The 26067-nt window shown below is 36.2% G+C and overlaps 1 protein-coding gene across 1 annotated transcript; it reads right to left on the bottom strand.

The window, feature by feature from the left end:
- Window positions 1–549: 549 nt before the first annotated feature.
- On the bottom strand, window positions 550–26067 carry ACBD3 (acyl-CoA binding domain containing 3). Its single transcript, XM_007438335.4, has 8 exons — window positions 25702–26067; window positions 17515–17656; window positions 16786–16926; window positions 15227–15385; window positions 11078–11252; window positions 7881–8064; window positions 7083–7367; window positions 550–4855 (listed from the first exon to the last, which is right to left on the bottom strand). The coding sequence occupies exons 1-8, from the start codon at window positions 25979–25981 to the stop codon at window positions 4644–4646; spliced, it is 1578 nt and encodes a 525-aa protein (XP_007438397.1). The 5' UTR covers window positions 25982–26067; the 3' UTR covers window positions 550–4643.

The raw sequence follows: 26067 nt of genomic DNA on the forward strand, positions 1-26067 counted from the left end.
TATTTATTATTATTTGTTAGACTTTCTATAGTGCTAGATATTGAACTCCCATTCCGCTACTGAGAGGAAAATTAGTGTTGCTTCATCCATCTGCTGGGTTTTGTACACGCCACTAAGTCACAACAGAATTTGGCTTTGGCTGTGATGCGTGAACCCATCTTTATGGTTTAGCATTGTGTGTGATTCAGACCATTAAAAAAATCCTTAGTGTTATATATGAACGCAGCATTGTGTGTGAAGTTCTTTCAGTGTCTCTTGGTGAGGGACTTGGCTTTTGTTCATGTCTGTATGCTTCTAATACAGTCTAAGACTCTTAGTGAGGCAGAACTTACATATGCTAATACCGTACTGATTTTTCAGTCAGAAGGCTTAATCTCCTCTATGTTTAGCAAATCTAGTTTTAATACTATTTTTCACCAGCATATGACCTTTAGCATTAGACTATTAGGTTTTCAGGGTTGTATCCACTACCTTTCAATCTTGCATGAAATCCTATTATTTTGACATTTAAAAATATCAAGATCCAATTGTAAGTGAAATAAATTCAATTGTAAGTGGGTTGGTAATAATTTTATTTTTAAACTTTTTAAAATGTAAAGGTCTGCATTCCTCTGAAAGACCTGGCCACTGTAGTTTATCTGTGTGTAGAGTTCCATTTTTGTCATCTTGACAGATGTAATGTAAGATCCCAAGGGTTGGAGAGATACTTATGGCATTCATTAGGCTTTTGATAATGTGTGTTAACCAACAACATTAGCATTTCCCTTTAATTAGACACACACACACTCATTCCCAACAAGCATGGCTGAATCTCAATCTGTGAATTTTTTATAAATTTCTTTCTAATATTTGTTTTAGAATACTAGATAAACTGTATTAGTGCACTGTATTATTTATTTCCTATCAGAGTGCCTTGAATCAGCCTTCTAGGAGTTCAGGATCACTTGTTATCGCCCACCTGATACTTGGTACTACCTCAGATTAAATTAATCCCCTCCTCTCCAGTTAATTATATTACTAAATCATCCAGGGAACTGTAATTTATCACATAGAAAAGCTGTATCATATTGAAAACCAATGCTTGGTTATGCTTTGTATGTACATATTATTTATAGCTGCCTGGTCCTTTTTTTTCTTGTAGACATAAATTTTGAACTTTCAACTTACTGTTTTAATTCTAAAAAATATTTTTATTGCCCATTTAAACTAATTAGGAGATAGATTTAATTTTAAAATAGCCAGTCATTATTTGGAAGTAATGCAGGAGTTTGGTTTTGGTTTTTGTGTTGACTCCTGGCAACTGCCTGGACTAGTCCCTGTTTTCTTGGCAAGGTTTTTCAGAAGTGGTTTGCCCTTGCCTCCTTCCTAGGGCTGAGAGGGAGTGACTTGCCTAAAGTCACCCACCTGGCTTTGTGTTCAAGAGGGACTAGAACTCAGTCTCCTGGTTTCTAGCCTAATGCCTTAACCACTACACCAAACCAGCTCTCAATATAAGGCTCACTCAATTATATTTTAGCACTGCTTGAAAAACACTCAGGTGATTAAATAGTATACTAGATATCATATTTGCTAGAAAGGTTCCTGAATTTTAGATAAGAAGAAAATTGGCCAGAAAAATCCTTCACACATATACGTTAAAAAGTGTGAATTAAGTACCTTTGGTAACTGAGATTACAATTATGATGAACACACACAACTCATTGAGGACATGTGGCAATGCACTTACTTTCCTAGCTTCTGTAATGACTTCAAAGAAAACAGTGGACTTAGAATGATGGTCCCATGTACATCTCAACTGTTGCAGGGTAGCTCACACTCTGCAACTAGAGTGAGAATGGCAAGTGACATGAAAATTATTAAATATCCAAAGTTATTCAAGTTTTCATTGCTTTCTGTAGAATCAGGAAGTAAAATTCCCCAAAATCAAATTGGTAGAAAATCCTGGATTTGTAGCCTTTAACTGATTCTATTGCCCAACTAGCTGGAATTATTTTCTGTACCTTCTTGCATCACAATTGTTCCTGGCTTGCACTCTCACTTGTGTAGATTCACTTGAGGATGCTGGTGGAGTGCTGCCTGCATTAGCTTCTAATTCTGGTCCCCAATTTGTGACCTGGCTCTCTTAGGTAGCTCTCATACAACTTGTTCTAATATTTAAGTGCACTCTTTGAGGAATTAAAGGAAGATTCTCAGTTTCCAGTGATAGCTAAGGGGTATGTGACCTACATTATCCCCCCCCCCAATTGTGGCCTCATATTACCAATTCACACAGCAGCTTTTCTTTTCCTCTTTGATGTCTTGTAGCATCTCTTCAGTATAAACTTTCAATTGATACTGAATTTTCAACTTTCAATCAATTTCAACCTACCATATTGCCTAATTAACCTGAATTCTGGAGGCAGAAACATTTCTGAAATCATAGTCAAATCATGTAAATTAAACCTATGTTAATTTATAACAGACACAGAAATCTGTAAATATATATGGATGCTAATGAAACATAACTAGACTTCATAATCTCTGAGTTAAAAAATGGGTTAAAAAGTGTTCATTAAAGGTATATTTCTAGTATTATAATCTGTATTTTCCCTCAGCCAAGTAATGTTGATAGTACTTAAGAAAAAGCCAGAAGTCCATATAAGCATTTTTAATTCAGATTAAATATATTATTCCAAGATTTTGAAAGCGCACTTATCTGCACTATTTAACAGTAAGAGGCAACTTTTGGAATTTGGGTATCCACAAAGCCTGACAGCAAAAATTGGTGCTGTTTACAACAAGTATTGCTCTCCAACACATTTTTACTTTTAGATCATAATTCTGTATGGATGAAAAGAAATGGAACAGAATGAATGCCTGCCTCTAATTTCTTTTTAAAATACAGCTTTAAAAAAGCAAATTACTTTTCAACTCCATTGCTTATACAGTATTATGTACACAAGGAAACAACATGTTAAAGCCGAGCTATCTGAACAGCATTAGGTGGACAGAAGCTTAAAATGCTAAATCAAACAAGACAGATCTCCGTAAGATGTGAGAAAGGAAAAAAAAATCATGTATATACAAATATTCAAACCAAATTTCCAAAATACCGTGAGATTTATTTGTAGTATTCCAAAATGTATGTTGACTAATCCAAAGAAATTATTCTACAAAGAGAAATTGGTGATGGGGATGTCAAGCATAACACACCTCTACAAACTGTTTTTTTAACATCTGCACTCCTGCCTTGCTTTTGGGAAGCATAGTCCATATAAAAATTGTTATGTAACTGAAAATAAAGGACAAAAATTCAATTTTTAGTCATTGTTGAGCAAATGTGTAATTTTAGCTTTGGTACAGACTTGATATGAAGGTTGGAATATTACTTGTGTATTTGAAAGAACAAAAGTTAGATAATCCAAAATAACCTAAAATTAAGATGAGGGTGGGCCTGGCAGTGATTTCAAGAACATTAGTGCAATATTAATTCTGCAATAATGCAAACCTCTTTGATAATACACAAAGTGGATGTGGCAGCTTCAGTTTTCAAAAAAGGAAAAAATCCCCAGACTACAAAACCAGTGCAGACAAATGCTATTATAGGATGTTTACCTATACAGCTGCAAAAGACATGCACTCTAACAGGAATGCCCCATACATATACCTGCTTTATCACAAATTCCAAAAGCAAGAGTGGATCTCATTAATTTTAGGTGGGATATGGACACTAATCTAGAGTTTTATCCAAACGTTCTTATGTCTTTCTTTTAAAATAAGAATAACACACAAAACAATCTTAGGAATAGCAGCAGATATAGAGGAAAGATAGATATCTGTTTTGTTATTTTCTTGATGCCCAAAATCCATTCTTTGTAAGCCTGCAATCAAACAAGAGGTCCCTGATGTATATGGATAAGCATATGTGCATGTATTTATGTATATGTACACTCATGGGTCTGCACACCTTTAACAAGGACACTTGCTTGCATGCGTGCACATCACACACACACACACACACACACTTCTTTATCTCATCCAAACCATACTATACTAGGCTCCAAATAACTTCAATGAGAACAGACGTCAAATACGTTTCTAAACTGCATCCACTAAAGTTTCAAGTTTAATGGTGTAAAAATCTGACATTCAAATACAGTATTAAGAAACTTGCTTGCTACAGTGCAGATGGCATCCAACTCCCCCTCCCCCCACAAGTAAGGCTGTTACCATCAAATGAACAGCTAATAGATTTGTTTTTAAAAGTTCAAAATTTATACATCAGGCAACATCATGGCTGCCACTAATGAAACGTCTCCCCATGTGTGTCTGTGTGTGTGTCTGTGTATGTGTGTGTGTGTGCCTTAGACTTGAAAGGAAAGTCAATGTATAAACTTAATTGACTTTTGTCTTGACTTCTGGTAAAGAATCATCACCAGAAAAAATGGGAGATGCTAGCTCCACCTATCTCATGAACACTGAGCTGTAGATAAAAGCCTAATTCCCAGTGTCAAAGTTAACAAGCACACACACACACACACACACACACACACCCCAGATACATTAGACAGGATAACGAAGTCAAAAAGTCCAGTATACTTGAGGAAAGTTCCAAACAACATGATGTCTTCTGCACCACCCCAACCTCCAACAACGTAACAGCTTTATCTAGTATAATACACTCTGTAGTAAACTGTTTTTGACCTCCACAGTGAGTAGGAGTTGTCAAATTTAAGGAGGTAGACTCCTCTCCCGGGGTACTGATGGCTGCCAGCATACACTTCTTCATGACAGTCTCTTCTGTACACAGGCACTATTTCATCCAGCTGAGGCTTGTTCGCATTCTTTTTAGCTTTCTCTTCACTGCTAGCATTTTCTGAGAAAAAGTCAGAAATAAAGCATTAATGACTACATGCCTTGATGCCAAATAAATCCCACAATCAATTATTTATAGACAATGATTAGTAAAAATGATATGGCCTTATTCATACTGGAACAGTATGGAGCAAGAAAGCCTGACTTTTTGATATCAAGGATTTGCAAGGAAGCAACTGAAATTAACCCGCTCACTGCAATCTGGGGCAATTTCCTTAACTAATGAACAAATGCTACTGTTCAATGTAAATGCATAATAAGAAGTGCTACTTTTAATTCCACTGTTTTATAGTTGATTTGTACTTTTAGAATAAAATGAAGATCATGGTTTTGAACCTTTCTTCAGATATCTACTCAAATATATATGTGGATAGTAATGTTAATAGGCAATTCTAAAAAAACCGCTTAAGTGATTTCTCAGCAAAATCGCAATCCCATTTTTTAAAACTATAAAGTTTAGCAGAATTATCATCCTCATAACTGGGCAATATTGGCCTAGCTGTAATAGTATTGCTTTCCTACAGTTTTTATGGAAATGAAAGGGTATTTGTTAGTATAACCAAAGTTGCTAAAAAGTTATTTCCCATGAAGGAATACTCAAAGGATGGCCTCCATTAATGTCAATACTTAACTCAAACTTAATTCAGTTTATACTCAATTCAAAATTAAATTAGTGGAAATGAAACAATTTGAATTAATTGTCCTGCAAATTTGTATCATGAGCTACATGTAAATTAAGATCCTAGCTTAAACATGCAGCTAGCAAAGGACACATACACATTTATCTATCATCCACAAATACCCATTGTCTTGCTCTTTGAAATAGCCAAAACTTTAGAATCTGGATGCTATATAATTACAGGTAGTCCTCGCTTACCGACCATTCATTAAGTGACCATTTGAAGTTGCCACAGCATTGAACAAGTGGTACTTATGACCAGTTCTCAAAGTTCTGGCCGTCGCAGTGCCCCCATGGTCACATGATCGCGATTTGGGCACTTGGCAACCAAGTACCACTTACAACTGGCTGCAGCACCCCCATGGTCACATTATTGCCATTTGCAACCTTTCCTGCCGGCTTCCCAGAAGTAAAGTCAATGGGGAAGGTCACAATTTGCTTGGGTAAGTCCCCCCAGCTGTGCTCGCATGCACCATGCCTTCCTCCCCCCCCAGCCTTCCTGCACTCGCACTGTGACCTCCTTTCCCATGGCTTCCTGCTCTCACACTATATCCTCCTTCCTCTGCCTTCCTGTGCTCGCACTGCACTCTCCTTCCCCTGCATTCCTGCACTCACTTGCCCCTGCTTGATGACCCACTTAACGAAGTCTCAGGATTACAACAGCAACTGGGAATGCCTGGATTGCCCTTGTTAAACAATGCGGTTGTAAAGCGCGATCATGTGACATTGTGCTTTATGACAGCATCACTTAGCAACAGCACTCCTGGTCCTAATTGCCTTCGTAACCTGAGGCCTACCTGTACGTGTTTTATCACACAGTGAGAGGCGAATGTTAAGACAATTGTTCAACAATGTAGAGTTATGAAGAAAATATCGCGCAGAGACTGTACAGTAAATGAAGGTTTAAAATAGAGTTTGGGAAATCACAAGGATAAAAAAGAAAACTGAGAAGGCAATGAATTTGGTAGGACTTAAAAAATGATGAAAAGACAAACCATGTAACTTGGAGTCTAGATGGTAATCTACATAATATAAATTTTAGGTTTGCTAGGAAGGTACAAATGGAGAAGGTATTGGCTGACTGATTTTTTAGAATGGCTGTTGGGGACCGTAAATACCTCAAGGAGAATTTTTCTATTTTAATTCCACATTGATTTTGAAATTCCCAAGCTGAGAGATCACTGTAAAGTACTGTAGGACAGCTGCTGTAATTGATGAACCTTGTAATATTAAGGGAGACTTTGGTCATTTACAACAATAATTGTGAAAGGAATATTAACTTGATCAACATGCTTCCCACCTGATAACCTTCAGCCCACAATGAATGATTTAACCCACTGGCCAGCTGGGCATTCTGGGAATTGCAGTCCCAACATCTTTGTAAGTACCAGGGTAAGAAAAGATTACTCCAGCATTTATTATTTCCCACCTGCACTTGATATTGGAATCAACTTCTCAAATTTCAAATAAGATAGCTTAACCAAGAAGTGAAAAATGTGGAGAGTCTCCAACAAGCTTAAACCCTTGCTGGGTATATAAAATAAGATACCTTCTTCCTCGTCCTCATCCTCACTGGATTCACTAACATGAACACTGACAGCTGTGTTAGGAGAGTCTGTCCATTCAAAATATACCCCAAAACCAATGTCATAATTGTCTGTAGCAAACTCCCAGAAAAGATAAGAGCCCTCTTCATGTGTTGGAACTCGAACTGTCACTACTTCTCCTCTGCCCACTGTGATTACAGAGTCTGCATCTTGGCGAATCTTCTCTTTGAAGTCAGCAATCTGGGGTCGTGTCCACATGGAAGGTGCTGCAATTACTGGAACTGATTCTAAAAGGAAGGAGGGGACAAAAAAAAGTGCAGCTAAGCTAAGCAATTCACATCTGCCCACAGAATTGTTTTGGGATGGTATATCAATAGACAAGAAGCACAGTACAAAGAAGAGCTATGCTACAGGGCTACTCTTTCCAAATTATTTAGTAGACCTAGAGGAAAAGCAATCTCACCCTGCCAAAATCACAGTGTCCACAGGTTTGAGTCGGTTAAAGGCACGTTTGTAAGCAAAGATTAAATCTCCAGCCATATGCCATGTTCTATCTTGATATAGATGAGAAGCCAAGGTCAGTGTGAACACTGGGCTGTTTTACACTCTGCATAGTTACATGGCAGCAAGCCATTGATCTGCAGGCCAACTTTTTAAAGTTTAATGCAGCTAAAGGCCACTAGCTCCAATAATTACAAAAGGGTGCATATATAGGCTCCAGTCAGAAACAACAAATAAGCAGGTCTCTATACTGAACTATTTATCATTTTTTTAAAGAGTCCAATAAACCTCAATCATACCTTTTGGCCCATTCTCTAGTGCTTCTTCTAAAGCATCTATTTCCAGGTCTTTTTCAGGGCTGCCTGCATGTGCATTAGCCTGTCCATTGACTGATGAGATTTGCCCTGCAGTGGCTGACTTTGCCTTTGATACTGATGTGACTAAAGCTGTGGCAGCTGCTTCTTGCTGTTTCTGTAAAGCTGCCTACAAATAAAAAAATACACAAAGCCAATAAAAATGTGCAAAGTATTTGACAGGAGCTGCCTAATGTAAGCATCATATTTAAACAGAATTAAAGAGGCTGTACTCTATGCAGTCAATATAAAAGAAGTGGATTACTGGCAGAATTACTGTGCGCTCTGTTAACTATAGCAGCACATAGCTTATACACAGGTACAAAGTCTAGATTCATGTTTGAGGCAGAGTCTGGTGAAGCCCTTAAGTCACAAACTAATGATCCATTTTTGAATTAACCGCTATAGTAACTGGAACGTCTGCTACAATACACTTCTATCTGCCTAAAGTATTCCTGAGCTGAACACATTGTTATTGATCAACTCATTATGGGGAAAGTCTGTATTTCCTATTTAAGCCAAAGAAACTTCATTTAGGATTCTGAAACTTCCCAGCCTTTCCACTAAGGTATGACAATCCTCCATAGTTAATAAGAAGCAGAAACACTGCCATTAAAATGTAATGTGTTAAAAAATGCTGTAATAAAATGGAAAGGAGGGACCATTCCTCTGGACTATGTTTTTAATTGTTATTTCTTTCCTGCCATTCCTCTAAGTTACTCAGGAAAACATACATTCTTCTCTTGAACTGAGCTGCAAAATTTCTGGAAAAAAAACCTGACAAAATTTGAGGATTTTTTTTAGACCTTTTACAGATATAAAGTAACTTTCTTACTTTGTAAAATGTATTCTGTAACTAACTTTCTTGTTATATTTGTTGTGGTACAGGTTGTCCTCACTTACTGACCACTTGTTCAGTGACCATTTGAAGTTACAATGGCACTGCATGAGTAGACTTACGATTGGTCCTCAAAGTTGCGGCTGTCCCAGCATCCTTGCAGTCACCTGATTGCAATATGGGTGCTTGGCAACCAGTGCACATTTATGACAGTTGCAACTTCCCATGGTCACGTGATCTCCATTTGTGACCATCACAGCTGGCTTCCAACAAGCAAAGTCAATGGGGAAACCAGCAGGAAGTCGCTAGTTGCAGTCATGTGACATTGCGCTTAACGACCCGTGATTTGCTTAATGGCTGCAGCTGGAACTGATGTCGTAAGTTGGTCACTGTCACGTGACGTTTCACTTTAGGACCAGATCACTTAGTAACAGAGTTGCTGGGCCCAACTGCAGTTGGTAAGTGAAGACTACCCATATTGGAACGTATAGTTTATTCAGATAATGATTATTGATTTTTACTTTAAAATATTTTAATTTTGTTAGAAATATAGCTACAAGCTACTGAATTCTAAAAAAAGTAGCATTGTTTTATTTTTGCCTTTTAAAAAAAGCTATCAATTAACACAAAAAAAGAAGAAACGGGTGGTATTGTAGTAAAGCAAAGCTGAGTTTTGTAGATGTTGTGATCCACTAATCACAGAAAGCACCAACTTAAAAAATGGAAAAGGAGAAAGGGGGACACCAACAGTCAGAATACGTATTATGCTACATAAATGTTGTCTGATCAGTCTCATTTTCTCAATATGAAATACTATATGATGCATTATGGATTGTACCAAATGGATACAGAAAGCACTAATTCTCCAAAAAAAAAAAAAACTTGAATACAGTAAATGAAGAGCACATTTAAGCTAGAATAAATACTCTGCCATATGAAATACTGTCTAAGAGGCTCTTTTCTGAATGTGAGATAATATCAGCAGTTTCTACTACATACAATCCTTTATTTTTATTGTTTTCATGGGTTTCTGAAACCGAAGTTTTATCTTTCTTGAGACATATTTCCAGATACAGACTTTTTCACATCTTAATCATTTTAGTTATTACTTATAAGAAAACATTAAGAAATATTTTATTGTCCCTTTATATTTTTTTTCAATATTTCAGAAATAACATGGAGGAAGATTTTTTTTCCAGGATGTTTCATCCCTGATCCTCATGTCACCTTTGCAGCCATCATGGGAGGTTGGGTGGTGGCTAAACTAAGGTCACCCAATCTTCATGAAATGAGTGAGGATCTTCCTGGTTTTACTCCAACCCCCTAAATAATTATATCATATCTCAATTCTTTTATCAAACATTAGGGAAAAAATCTATTTAGAGAGGCAGCAGATTAAAAAAAAAAAACTTAGCTTCTTAGTCATCCCCCAAAAGAATGGTAAGTGGGGATTAATGATGACTCCCTTTTTTCCTATTCCAGGACACCTGCTTCCAAGAGGACATGGGTTAGCGAAGTCAAATCATATTAGCTCAGTACTTATATTTTTACTTGGAATGAATTCTATCATCTTTAGGGGGAAAATGGATAAATACTGGATGCATTTTAGAGACACATACATATACACATGGCTAGGGTAGTATGGTGTTAAAGTGCTGGACCAGGGCAGGGAGACCCACATTCTAGTCCTCCTTTAGGCCCAGAATTCAATTGGGTGACTTTTCTCTCAATCCAGATCAGCATCAGGCTCTATAACAAGCTGGCTGATAAAGCCCTTCGTTGCATTATGCATTGATAGCTTCACTGTAAAAAGCTGGACAAGTGGAGTGCAAAAATAAGTGGACCCAGCAATCATGTGCAGCAAGTGCAAAGAAAATCAGTAACAACCCACGCACACACACACAAACACATACACAATGTATCAAGCTGTCCTGGTGAGTACAGGAATATATCCATATTGTTTTCTCAGCAAAAATGATTTGCCACTATCTTTTTCCAGGATGTTCTTTCAAATTCTCGACATAGTTTACAGCCCTTGGATTTCCTGACAGAGTCCCATCCAAGCACTAGTCATTCTTGTTTAGCTTTTTCAAGATCACCATTGGTTGGCTAGGTGTTGCCATTTGCTGTGATATAGATATCTTATTAGACTTTATTCTAGCTTTAGAAGTACTTATTTATTCTTAGAATTTATTATAGCTTCAGAAGTACCTGCAGTATAGTTTAGTAATTTCAGTGGTTGTTTCAACAGAAAATTATGAATCTACCATTCTGAGAGATGAATTGCCAACATGGTATACTATACCTGCTGCTGTGCAAGCTGGACCTGATAAAGTTGCTGCATGTACTGTTGATAGTGCTGCTCCTGGAGCTGGCGAATTAGGATCTGTTGCTGCTCGTAGTTGCCTGGGTACTGCTGGGCTGCATACTGTTGGAACTGGACAGCAGTCTGAGAGTTCAATGCTGCCATTATCTGTTGTCTGAATTAAGAACAAATTGCCCCAGTAAAATAATTCTGCAGACACTGGAGGAGCAGCTATTTAACTGGATTCAAGCACAGTAAATTAACTATTCTTCATACTAAGAGCCGACTGGTTACACTAATTGGGACTCAGAATGTTTTATTTCTAAAGCATATTAGTAAAGTTTATGTGAGAATACAAGTGGAATATGAACCCTCAGTCAGATGCAGTATTTGAAAGATTGAATTACAAGTCAGAAAATCTGTATTTCACTTTTTCCAAGAAGACATTTGTGTTCATATTTGGCTCCACTAACATGTAAAATGTGAGAAATAATTACTTCTGTTATGTATATATGGGTATAATGAATATGAGGTATTTTACTTCCCATAATGTGTGAAAATATAATTCATTTCTCAATCATTCCTTCAAAAGATGAATCACATTTATTCTACGATACACATTAGACAACCAATGAATATGTCTCAAAAAAACTTATCCAGTAAATACATCATACCCTTTTTTGTTTGTGGAACAAACATCAAATTTATGGAACAAAGCCTTATGATCTATTTTTACATAGTGTTCATATTATCTCAAAATCAGATTCCAGGGAAAAGAAGACAAAGAGATCTACCATTCAAGTTTCCAAAAGTGGTAATCCCCAATTCTAATTTTTAAGAAAACTCCCTAAATATTACTCCCTCTGTTTAAAGCCCATTTAATGAACTCAGCTTCTGCCAGAGTAAAACCTCACATAAATGTTGATCCTCTCTCAGGCTTGTTTCTGAAATGCTGGTGATTTATCCACAAAAATGTAGCAGCACTTCACAATTGCAATTTCACCTTTAAGCATTCAGAGAACAGTTTTGTATCTTTCAGGTTAATCCAAGAGTTCATGCTAAATGTATTGCAATTTTCATTAACTTTTCAATGTAAATGGTAAATTTTAATATGATAGGAACACTTACTAAAACCATACATTAAAACAAATTTGAGCCGATGGCAATGTATTTAAAACTGCACTGCCCAGATGTGTTGGTAAAATATTCTGTATATAGAAAAGTTTGAAACCAAAAAACAACCTAAGGCTCACAAGGAAGATCCATAACATTTATTAGTACAAACACTGAGAGAGCATTACAAAACTAACAGCCAGATGGAAAGGGGAAACAAAGTAGACTGGGTGGAACAGGAGACTAACTCCACATTTCGACTTTTGAGTACAGAACACATATCATAATTTTGATGGGTCACTGGTACACACTGAGAAGTTATTTTTTGATGTTAACATTGCTGGCACTGGGCACTGGATATACTCCCTAAAATTCCTAAACACAGCCTATACTCAGTGGTGCACCATATTAACTAGTGGCGAGGAGAGGTGAAGCGGGGAGAGGCGTTAAAAGAAAAGAACAACAGAATGGGATGCCCAACATCCTGAAAAGAATTACTCAATGCTGCAACTTTTGTTTAAGGGCTCTGCTTACAAAATAAGATATTAAAACAGCTCATTATTATTTTATGAAAACTGAGCCAAAAACACATACTGGTCATGATTTAAGAGAAAGGGAAAGCAGTATATAACATTTCATTAGCTGTATAGAATGGAATCAACTGAATTACTTAACAAAAAAGCAGGAGAGATTGTTCTTTAATTAGTGCAATGTAGTGAACACACCGCATATGGTTAATCTGTAGCCTGCATGCAATCCCTTAGTGACACAGCAGCCCTGGGAGCTCTGTCCACTTTGCCCTACCCACCAGCTGATGAGCAATCTGCTGGTATAGGAAAAAATTACATGCTTCTAAGCCACCAACAATAGAATATAAACAGCAATCTTAATAAGTTTAATCTTCTCCCTCACAGCCATCCTAAACAAGACTGTTGTTTATCTGGGGGTAACAAAAAGAGGGCAATTTTTATAACATTATTGGAGTAAGTGTGGAGGAGGAGGACATTAGACCTCTCCATGCTTTGATCCTTAGCATTGTCTTTTTGTGTATATAAAACAGAGAGACCATGGCTGTGACCACTGTGGCACCACTCAAGTTGATATTTTTATGTGGCCTCTAAGGTTCTGCAAAGGCTAATAGGCTTTCAATCTAAAAAGATGGCTGTCCTGGTCTTAGGAAGATACAGGTTCCAATCCTCATAAAGGATGGCAATAATCAGTTCTTTTTACAAGCTTCAGCTTGTAAGCAAGCGATTCACCTGTTTGGATATGCCAGATCTAGCAACAATTACTCATGCATTCCTAGTGATTATCTCCAAAGATATTACTGCAACTCAGTTTAAATGAGTTGGTTTCTAAAAGCCATAAAGATGAAAGTTGTAGCCACCTAGATATGGTAAGGAGTTGCCAGCCTAAGCATGTACCAGCTGCCTTGATTACATTTGGATTTTCAGATCCTCTTCAATTTGATGATATTAACTTTTAAATCTTTAAGTTTCTGACTATCACAACTGATGTTGCCTCTACACTGAGTTTCTCAAATTTAAAAAGTTTAGCATGCTATCCATGGGTAACAGGCAAGCTAGTTCAGTGTGACTTGAATGGCGTGACACATAAGTCATACATAAGTGACTTGGAAATCATACTTAAAGAGTTGGCATCAATGGTTCCTTATCAAATTAGAATGAGATCTTGAGTACAGTGCTATAAGGTCCAGTATGGAATTCACAATTCCAACATTTCTATTAATGAGTAGGACAAAGAGGTAGAGGGAATGCTTATCAGATCTGCACATGACAAGAAATAGGGTGGGATAGCTAATACCATTGATAAACAAATAACATAAAAATGATACTGATAGAATTAAATAATGGGAAGAAAATGGGAATGCAATTTAATCAAGACAAATGCAAAGTTTCTCATTAGGAAACAGAAATCAAATGTACAGGTACAGAATAGGACTTATCTCTGCATTATCTCTGTTCACAACAAAACTTATGAAAAAAAATTATGAAAAAAATATTGCACAATAATTTACTGCAAACTGAATCTGAGTCAGCAGTGAGATGTTGCTATAAAAAAGCAAATGCAGTTTTAGATTGCCTCAACAGAAGGACAGTTTTCAAATTACAAAAAGAAATAATTCTTTGGCTCCGATTCCAGCTCAAGTACTATGTCCAGTTCCAGGCACCACAATTTAATAAAAATTCAGACAAACTGGAACAGGTTCAAAGAAGAGTAACAAGGGTGATCAAGAAACTAGAAACTAAGTTGTATGAAAAGAGGTTGAAGGAAATGGAGTTGTTTAGTTTTAAGAAGAAAAAAAAACGGAGGATAAATATAATGACACCTTTCAAATACCTGGAAAGATGTCACGCAGGGTTAAAGCCTGTTCTTCATTGTTCCAGAGTACAGGACAAGAAATCATGCATTCAAGATACCAGAAAAATGATTCTGACTGAACATCAGGGAAAAAAAAGTTTCTAACAGTTTAACAGTAGAACCAATTAGCTGGAGAAATGGTAGATTCATCTTTTGTGTGATATGTTGAAGCAGAAGCTAGATAACAATGCTATAATTTAAATTCCTGCATTACTGGATTTGATGGCCTAAATGCCCCTTCAAGCTCTACAGTTCTAAGACTTTCTTAGCAAAACTTTCTTCCAATGGACTTGTAAATTCAGTACATGAATTTAGATATGCCTTTGAAGAATTTTGTCTTCAGTATTTTAAATCAACTCAAAAATGGTTTACCTGTCCATGGTAATAGGTTGAATCTGCAAGCTTGTTCTCTACACACAATGTTTATTTCTAGTGAACTTCAGCTTACTCCTTTTGTATATCACTTTGTGAGGACTCAAAACATAATTTTAAAAATATTTAGTCACTTGTAAAAATCACTTGTATGACCTTGGGCAAGGTGGCATTTCCATTAATGTGAGAATAAAAGGGATAATCCCATGTTCAAAAGCTCTTTTTTAAAAAAAGGTAAGACACAAATATGATATAATCAAATCATGTATTACTGAATCCTACTTTTGCTGTTCCATTCGGAATCTCTCTTCTTCTATCCTCCGCCTCTCCTCTTCTTCCCGTCTGAGCCTCTCTTCCTCTTCTTGCCTGCGTTTCTCTTCCTCCTTTTGTAAACGCTCTCGTTCTTCCTCTTCACGTTGTCTACGTTCCTCCTCTTCCCTCCTGTAATATTCATATCTATCACTTAATTATTCTGTAACTCTGTACAGCTTCTCATGTTGCAATATGAAGAACGAGGTTTCAAATCAAGTGTAGCTACCCACCAGTCTAAAGAGCTGTCGTTGGATTTAAAAATGAAGAACCCGTATAAGATTATCTCTATAAAACTATCAATGGCTACTATCTACAAGAGCTACATTTCCTCCATTAGTCAAGGTCATACAGCTCCAACTATCTGCCATGGGGGAGCCCAAGAAAGCAGATGCTGCCTTGCAAGGTGCTTCTTTGAGGCATTTGAGAATGTTGGATAAAAAGAACCTATGGTTTAATCTAGTAGCAATCTAGTGTTCTACTTGATTAGATTATTAGTGGGAAGATACAGTAAAAACTTGATTTTGCAGTTATCCCTATTCAGCAGACTTTGGATGAAATGGAATGGATTTTTTTTAACTTTGGACTTCATCCCAAATAACAGATAAAATCTGTTGTTCACAAAGCAGTCGGGGCATTTCACATAATTCATGTATTTAAGTAATTTGACATAATTTGTATCAATTAATGCAAATAATGTCAATTATGTCAATTTGGATTTAACAGATATTTGGATTTAAAGGAACCCCTTCCAAATATTCTTTTAAATCATGATTTTACTGTAGTGAATTCTCCAGGACTGTAATCCTAGAGAAACTTACCTTGGAACCAGCCACAATGATGCCTGCATAGTAAGGCCACAACAACTCAAATGGAACACAGAAGGCTTAAGTAATCTCTTCTCAGAAATAACATTGTACACAGAACTATTACAAAAAATTTAAAATCATTTCTTACTATGCATCAGAACAATCCAAAAGTTTACCAATAAACTTGGGGAAATGCAACAAAAACTAACTATGTACTGAACTCTGGTGCAAAACAGAACAGAACAGAAAACAAAATCTGTTTCTTCACAAGATGACATTTTTGTGAAGAATGCCATCAATAAGCAACCAAATCTATGTTAGGAAGCGAATACATTTAATTTTTTGACAGCAATCCAGACACTGGGTGAGATACTAGGTAATATGCCATTTCTCTACCACAATAAATGAACATGAAGCATTGAACTGATCGTACTGTAAACCACATTACATATTTACTAAGATTCTTCTGCACTAGTGACAAGTACGTATTTAGGCAACATTTAAAATATTACTAATATTCCTCATATTTGCCTAAAATATTCATATTTTTAATACAAGCAAGCAAATTATTTCACAGCTAAGAAAAACTGCAGTAAAGCCAATAACTCCATCTTCAAGATTGTTACAAAGTAATTAAGAACTAAGAGATTATTAGGAAAGATAGCCAGGACACAGGAATCTATGTGAACTAGAACAAGGTTCCAAAGAAGTACAAAAGCATACCTTTTCTTTTCCTGCTCTTCTTTCTCTATTTTATGGGATGTAACATATGTTGAAAAGAGATGACAGCACCTATTCAGGAGTTTTACAAACTCTGTCATGGCTTCTTGCTTTGCCATATTGCCAAGCGCAGCCCATTCTTTCCTGCAATGATGAGATAACAAGGAGACAGTTCCTATCAAATTAAGTATAAACACAACAATTTATGCTTAACTTGATGCTAAGCCAACTGGGCAGGAAAATGTTCCCAGAAAACAACTCTGAACATAGATACTTTTGAAAGTAGTACTTCTGCCGAGAACACTAAGAACTCCGCATGACAACACACATATATACACAAAATCTTATCAGATGACTCCCTAAGATAACAAATATATTAGTGATTAAATATTAATTCATATTGCTGTCTTGTGTGAAAACGAGAACAAATGTATGTAAGTTTGACATTTTTTACTGTTTTAAAAAGTAAAGCCAATAACTTCATCTTCAAGATTGTTACAAAGATTTGTCACAAAATACAAATCTTCTGTCGACAGACAGACAGACAGACAGACAGACAGACAGACAACCACCTTTTAAAGGCCTCTAGAAATGTTAAAAATGCGCTCGGGCACTAAATTCATAAGACGTCACCATACTACTGACATTTCAACCCACAGTCCAATCTTAGGTTAAAATGTGTTGACTAAATCAAACAATGTATTTCATAGATATATCTATAAATACGTTTACCGTCTGTCATTTCCAAGTACATCAAAGAATCCAACTTCAGGGCAGGTATCTGGATTGTAAGGTCCCAGCAGAACCTGTTTATGCAGGGCTACCAGTCTGAGTTTTTCTTCATAGGTGGGATGAAAGGCTTTGCCATCTTTTTCTGAAGGTAAAAGATACAGTGAATTTCAAGATATAAATGATCAATGCCACAGAGCTATACATTCCATAGTTAAGAACATGATGGAATGTCATATCATCTGTAATGGTCCCTCACAGTGGTATCAGTCATGCCAGCTGATATGGTTGCCCACTGCAGAGAACTGAGGAGTGAATATTGATTTTTTCCAGGTTACCTCCAAGAAAGGTAATAAACAAAGGCTCACCTACATTTTCAGGGAAAAGCAGTTCTATACTTCAGTCATAGAGACCTAATTCCATGCAAACACTCAGAACATGAATAAAGCCTTATCCCAACACACATTTACATGGAAAGCCATCAAGAATGGTAGCTTCACCTTAATAGCCTCATATGTGGTAAGGAACTTTATTGAAAAAAAAAGAGTATGGTACCTTAAGTTAACATACTAAACTAGGATCAAAGATGTGGATTAAGTCTCTACTAAGTAACGAACCTCAGTAGGTGGCTTTGGAGGCCTGTCTTACCCACTTTGCAGTTATTGTGAAGATAAAAATACTATAAGCTCCCCTGTGCACCTCAGAAAAAATGGGTAGCAATAAACAAATAAGATCACAAATCCACATATATCCAGAGTTATCTATATCAATGTGGTTTTGTCTTTATAAAAACAATGTGCCTCTCCTTTTACTATTTTCAATACATAAATCCTATTTCTAATTATACAGCTAGGATAAAAATATGCCTAGAAAGTATTCATGTTATTTTACGAATACATCCTAGAATATAATTTAAATAATAAATTTAAATAATTTAAATTACATAATAAAATTACAAAAACATTAGTGAAGTAAACAAATAGTTTTTACTTTTAATTATTAAAGAGCAGGTTAATGAATTATTTACAGATATGACTGATAAATGAGCTAACAGGCAGGAATGGAAAGACTGAAAGGACCTTACTAAAAACTACAGCAAATAAATAATGATCCATTTCACAAGTTTAATCTAGTTTTTTTAACATCTGCCACAAAAGGAATGTCATATGTTTTAAACTTATGTCCCATAAGCATTGATCTGGTTTCAAAGGGTTCACCTGAAGTAAGCAAGAGCATCAAATGTAACTGTACTTACAACAAAGATAATCTTATAAAAATTTAGTCTATTTTAAATTGAATCCAGGTCAACCACAAGTTATTGGGGGGGGAAAAGAACATTTTTAGGTTTAGTGAGCATATGCCTACTACAGTACATTCAGTGAATTTACAAAACATATAGAAGAGCAAAAGCTATTGCTTGAAAAAATGCTGACTGATGAAACATGGAACAAAGACGCAAATGCAGGAGCTATTCTGCCATATAGCAAGTCAGTATAAAGGAGTAATTTCTGTTATGCTATATTATCATAATAGAGTCTGTATGGATGCCCGCTGAAACTTACAAAAACATGCTCTTGTTGGCATTGGCATAAGAGGTCTCAAATACCGGCCACACTAATTTCAGGCTAGACAGCATGGGAGGAATTCCTGTTCACTCTTCAGCCCCATCTTATGCAAAGCCATTTTACTTGGCCCTATTTGAATATGTTAAAGTTGGATGGATAAGGTGTGAAATTATTCTTCTTATAATAAAACCAGCTCCCCAAGTCTTTTCATAATCCATTTGTATTATATCTTATCCGTGGAATTTCAAAAGGTGTACAGTTTGGTCCAAATATTACTCAGACACTTCTCACTTTTTGATTAAGCCTCAATTGGTATAATAAAACAAGCCTGGATTGCCATTTCAGGGTACTTTACTTGGTGTACTTATCTCAAAATATTAGTTTCCTGGGTCATTCATAAACACAAATGAGGGAGTAATTTTCTGACAATAAAGTATTTAGGAATTATCTATACCAGTGTTTTTTAAACTTTTCTTGTCTCAGGACCCCTTCCAACTTTTAAGAATGATGGAGGACACAAAAGAGCTTTTGTTTGTATGGTTTATATTTATCAATATTTACCATATTAAAAATTAAAATTGATTTATTTGCTGCCATTACCATTTCTCATGGGTGTTTGATGGGATTTTAATATTGTATTATTTTTCAAAATAGGCTGGCGAAATTTTGATTTCACAGACCCCTGAGAGGGTCTTGGGGGACCCCCCAGGAGTCCTAGGACAACACTTTAAGAAACACTGATCTGTACCATATACTTTTAAACAAGAACAATTAATGAAGTACAAAATCCAAGCTGATACCCAGAAATTATTTGTTTTGAACATCATTCCTGAAAACAAAGTGACAAAATATCTAATAGTAACCTGCTGCTCCCAGCTAAACACTTCTTACAGAGTTAGAGTGATAGGCCTGTCCTGCTTAAATACCTCCTACTTACCCAACAATAGAGAGATAAGGCCCTCCAACAAACCAAAATGTCAATAATGTCCTTTATCTGCACAAATAATACTATTAAAAGACCTATTCACACCAGGAGCTTAATTACTGGGTGTCCTTCAAATACAATGTATATGCTCTCTTGTCAATATGTTCTGTGCTCTACCAGTAACAAAGTCAGTCTCTACACAAGACAAAGCTGAAAAGAAATTAAGACCATGGAAAAGAAAAGGAAATATTAGCGTGCTCAGGTGACCCTAAGATATGCCAAAAGTTAAAAAAACAAAACAAAACTTCAAAATACATTTCAATAAGGACTGAGCACAGTCAGAGCCTCCAGAAACTATGGAATATTGAGTTGGAAAAGAAAACCCAGGAGCTCAGAGAGATAGTGGGCCAATCTTCTTGATACCATTACTGCTTATCCTGAAATACAACATGGTTGATAAGCAGATATCCCAAAGTGATGTACTCTTGTTAGGATACACTGAAACATTTTGTTGCAGGTATCAAATTTCTCTCATGTTATGTTCAGGTCAACAGCCCTATGTTGCCCCTGCTGTCTGGAAGGTCATAGTTCAATGATATCAAAAGAGACGGACCAATATTATGGCTAGCAGATCTGGGCTCCAAAACTTAGGTCTACCACTAGATGAGAGCAAGGAGATACAGAAAACTCTCTTTGCTGCCATCTGGCAGTCATCGGCATTTTTGTAGCCCAGATCTGATAGTAATATCCTACTATCCTTCTTCAAGCTTGATTTGGATGAAATTGGGACTGGAAGGTGGGGATTAGCTTCCTTTCCTTTTTCCTTTTTCCTCTCCTCTCCTTTCTCCTTCTTTCCCAATATATATATTTCAGACAATATCAGCAGGGATAACAATGTTTTTATCTTGTATAAATCTGTGTTCAATAGGTATATTGCAACCCTCTGCATCACAATCTTTTGGCCCCAGTATTCATGTACTTTTCCAATGCACCTGTATGTCTGTATAAATCAATCAACCAAGGATAACTCCACACAGCTGCCAAAGTAGGATAATCTACTCTGTAACACTCCAACATAGTTTATCAACTTAAAACTTTCAACTTACCACAATTTTTCTTTCTGCCTAACATTACTTTTATTATTTCTTACTTTGTACTCCAAGCATAGCTCTGTAGCATTTGTATAGAACATTTCTTTAGAGCAATGACAGTGACCACATTTCTTGAATCCAGTGGTGGTAGCCACAATCTACAGCATGCTTGTTTGCTACATGTTTTTAATTGTACTTTCTCCTGACAATTTTCAAAGGAGATTTAAAATTGACTATGAGATGGTAAACAGTTTTTGATTTAGCAACTCCAATATTTTTAACAGAAAACTTGCATTTTTTGGCTTTATTAGATGGTCATTTAGGTACATGTGGATTCCTAATCCTTTCACATACCAAGAAAAGAGAGTGATACAAGATTAAGAAATGTCTCCAAAAATTATCCAAATAAATGGAGAAAAGAAGAGAACAAGAAGGGAATTTTTCATGTGTGCAAATCAATATTTCCATGTAGTGGTCTTTAGAGTACACTTATATCTATTATTATAGAATGTATTATATTTAGGAAAATCATTTTAATTTTTCCAGAACATGTTAGTTTGCAAGAACTTGGAGAAAAATTAAAGTACACACTTCAGACAATCAGAATTTTAGAGTATTGTCTGGAGATCCAAATGCTGTAGTAATTGTTTGTACAGAGTCTTTCAAGAAGAGTTTTTAAAAGATATTCACAGCTTCAGATTAAGTGATCTAACTAAGATTAATTATTCTGGGACATATCTCTAAACAGTATTAACAATTACCAAGAAGCCACATGCAAAAAATTAAATATTACATATATGATGCATTTTCAATTGACATGATCTTAAAAGTTCTACTAAAGAAATTTTCTTTAATAGTCAGTTGTAAATTACAGCACAGAATTAAGAGTCAGCCTATCTTTATTTTTCTAAATGCAGTACAGAGTACTACCTTTGGTATTTACATACTGTAGTGCAAACTGAATGCTGAAATACTACCCATATGAATACACTTTCCAAAGATAAAGCTCAAATGTGCTTTAACCAGAAAGATACCAGGGGGAGGAAGGAAGAACAATGTGGAATCAATTCAGGGAAGCAGATAAAGGAAATTATGATGAGGGAGAATGAGACGTCAAAGGCTTGCTCTTAAAATAAAAGAGCAAATAGCATATTTCTATGCCCCTGAAAATCACAAGATTTCTAAGTCACAATTTGCAGTACTGTATCTGAATTCATTAATGCTCTTTCCCAACATAATAATGTAGACTGTAGAAACATCACACACTATCCACAATGCGAGTTTTTTGAAATTTCGAATTGGAAAATATTCTAACATCTTAAAACTGACACTGACTTCTAATTAGTAAACAAGCAGAAATGTTTTGTTTTAGTAAAAAGTAAAAAATTATTCACCTCCAGTATATTTAACAGAAAATATTTAATTAGATTTTGAACCACAAAATATTCTAAGCATTATTCAACTTAGTGAAACGTATGTCTAAAAATAACAGATTCTCTTAAATCAAGCTCTATGCTGGTGACTACATGAACACATCCAAGTTAATTTTTTTGTTAACAATATACAAGTGGTTTGCCACTGCTTTTGTCCAAGATCTTTTTTGCCTTCCCAGTCTAGTCCATAGCCCTAAAATTTCATGGTAGTTGATTATCCAAGTACTAAATGGGCCTGACTTGACTTAGCTTTTTTTCAAGATCAGCCAAGGACACTAGATGCTGTCTAGTGCTACTGTCTATATCAGAATAAAAAGTAAGGGCCCTTTTGAGCTTGATTCCTGAAAACGTCTTGGATACATCCATGTAGTTTCTTTGGCAGCAATATGAAAATTGTTTGCCATTGCTACCTTCTTGGATGGTTTTGTCAACTTCCCAATTTAGTCTAAGCATGCTGAAAATTACACTGTTCATGACATGAGAAAATTAAACAAATTTAAGGAGAGAGGACTTTCACTTTTAATAAAACACCTGTAAATATTGTAAGATATAACTCACATACACTTATTTTTAATATTAAAGGATTAAAATATAAAGGTACTGAGAGCTGTTAATATACTATACTGCCCTAAGAGTTGTGCATATTTCCTAAGTATGGTGGCCTGAAAAAAACCTTTATAATGTTAAGCTTCATAGTTTCATTAATACTGAACTCATACATATTGTTAACATTATAAAGCAATACATATGTTGTTAAATATGCCTTTTTTCTCATAAGAAAGCAGTAGATAATCTTCTCCCTTATAGCCATTGAAATGATGCCAAAATTCAAAGGTGTATAATACTCTTCATCACATCAGGCAGAAAAGCTGTAAACCTTCGCACATGCACACACAAGCACACACACACATAATATACACTTAACCCAATATAATACTGGCTATCAAAAGCCAACTTTACAGTAATGTCTTAATACTTCCAGGCGGCATTTGGCTGCATTTCACACAGTATGTAAAAATTTATTCACTGCATAATTACTATACATCGTATCTTTCAGGTTGTCAATTTCCATATTAAATATATTACTGTATATACAACCTGATTTAGTAGATTTATTTTTTTCTTTTTCGTAGAGCAAAATATTAAGAAGCTCTACAAATATTAGACCTTGCATTTTAGGTTGATATATCTCCATTCTTTTCCTTCAGTCTTAGTACTGGAGATACTAGGATTTAAGGTTTCATGCATGCAAAATATGGGCTTTACCACTTTGTCCTGCAATCTCTCCTATTACAAAATGTCAATCTGAAAGACTCAATCTAAAACAGAATAGCTGTTAGCATTCCAAACTATTTAAAATAATAAATAATGTTTATATAAATACCAAATTAAACTAATAACATTTTAAAACTGTTATGGTTAACAGTAAAGGTGCTCTTAAAAACTATGGATCTCCATAATCTGAAACCCCTACTTTCAATCCCCCTTCCCAATCTGCTTCAGAAGATACCCCAACCATCCCTGGCAGAATTTGGAGTGGCATAAAGAACAACAGAGAAATGGAGTATCTGAAAACCACATTTGACACCGACTGAAACTATCTGTTGTATATAAAAGTTGTAACAAATATGTGAGGACAATATATAATTATTCTCAAGTAACTTTATTTATTCCTTTTGATTTCTATAGAAGCAATCATTTCTTACACAGAAAGTGATTAGTTAGGCTGACCTTCAAAGGCAATAATATATTTCAAGAAATGCATATTTATGGTAGTAGAATACTGTATATCACCTCAAAGTACTTAAATGGGCAGCTCAGGCTAACTTCTGGCCTATAATATGTAATAAATTATGTCTTCCTCCTCCAGGAGGAACAGCAATGAAGTATTTAAATATTTCTATGTCTACAAATTGTTATGGCAAGCAACGAAATATTGAGACTGCACTAAGTGATAATATGCACACTTGTGACAAGATCTTAAATATTTCACTGAATATTTAACATCCAGTTCCCATGATCTGATATCTGATGTACGTTAAACACATCACATCAGGAATGGCACTTATTTTGCTCAGAAATGTAATCCTACATATGTATGATACTAAATTTTACTATCTCTTGCTTTGAAATAAAATTGAGTATGATTGCACTACATGATAGATAACATTCTAGTGTGAAAGCAACATCAACAAATATGAAAGCAAAAGTTCACATTTCCTGGGCATAAACTTACTATCTAGTCATTCCAAATGTGGATTTTTAAAATATTTTTTCATTTCCCAAAGATACTAAACATTGAGAATTTCTATAAAAGTTGAGTACATATTATAAGACCTAACTCTTCCCCATTAGAAAAGAGCATTCCCTGGTTACTTTTATAATTCATAGATATATTCCAACATATAATAAAATATTGCCAAGTGCAGTAGTATTGCAGAAGCAATTGCCATGTACTTGTAAATAGAATATGAACAACAAAAATGGATTTATAACATAATTTGCTGCAGTGTGTTCTGTACTTTGGCTTAATATTTTATTTAAACATTAGCAAGTCTTTTCCCAACTATGGGCTTCTTTGTCTTTGCTTTTATATTACCTTCTGTGACTTTATTCAAAAGTATATCTAGCCTTAAAATATTCTGGGAAGGTTTTCAGGATTGTATTCATTCAGATGAAAAATAGTTCCAAAACAGCAACCAACATTAAAAGAAGAAAGAACAAGCACCACAATATCATTTTATATGCCCCCAGGCTCCCATATTTCCATAAGGCTATATAATCTTTTGAAAAAGGAGTCCTTGGTCTACATACAACTCAGGCTTATTTGAAAAGGTTAACATACTTCATCTAGCTATTTCGCTTTTGCCTGCATATCTGAAGTCTACTTAATGTCACTTCTGCAACTAATCTACAGTATTCTCCTGCAAACTGAGTATTTCTGTTGCTTCTCAACAAGCCTCTGAGGGCGGCGGCGGTCTCTCTCCACAGACACAAACCAACCAAATAAACGTACACCTAGTTCAAGATTACCGGGGCTCTAGGAACGTGAGTCGGGGCGGGAGGCTACCAAGCTTTCTCCTCACGGACCCTCTTACGACTGAGAGGTCGGGGGGCACAAGGGGTCGGGAGACTTTCGCCACTTTCCCGCCTCGGGAAGGGGCAAAGGCAGTCACCTTTGAAAAAGCGCAGCGCCAGGCCGTACAACTCCTCCAGGCCGAAACCCCAGCGCCGCTCCAGACTCAGCCCGCCACCGCCGTCGCTGTCTCCGCCGGCCTCGTCCCTCGCCTGTGCTGGCTGACCGCAAGTCCCCACTCTGTCGCCTCGGCTGCCAGCGAGCGGAAGCGGCCTAGTGTCTGCCTGGCCCGGCCTAGCATCCTCCGAGTCCGGGCTCAGGGTCAGACCATCAATGGAAACCTCTAGCCGCTCTGAACTGAGCGCCGCCGCGGCCGCCATCGCCTGCCTCGCCCCCTGCTGCTCAGCTGGGCGGCCACGTCCCGACTTCCTGCTCCCTCCTCACGACCCGGATCTTCCGGCGAAGC

This window comes from Python bivittatus, unplaced genomic scaffold, assembly GCF_059951505.1.
Source record: "Python bivittatus isolate LINGU-HERP-01145 unplaced genomic scaffold, Pbiv_v1 ctg000020_np1212, whole genome shotgun sequence".
Taxonomy (NCBI): Eukaryota; Metazoa; Chordata; class Lepidosauria; order Squamata; family Pythonidae; genus Python; species Python bivittatus.

Coding starts and splice junctions, on each gene's coding strand:
- ACBD3 (XM_007438335.4), bottom strand. CDS start 25,981: ATGGCGGCCGCGGCGGCGCTCAGTTCAGAGCGGCTAGAGGTTTCCATT. Junction 16,927..17,514: donor GTACTTGGAAATGACAGACG/GTAAACGTATTT, acceptor TCATCATTGCAG/GAAAGAATGGGCTGCGCTTG. Junction 15,386..16,785: donor GAAGAGCAGGAAAAGAAAAG/GTATGCTTTTGT, acceptor TGAATATTACAG/GAGGGAAGAGGAGGAACGTA.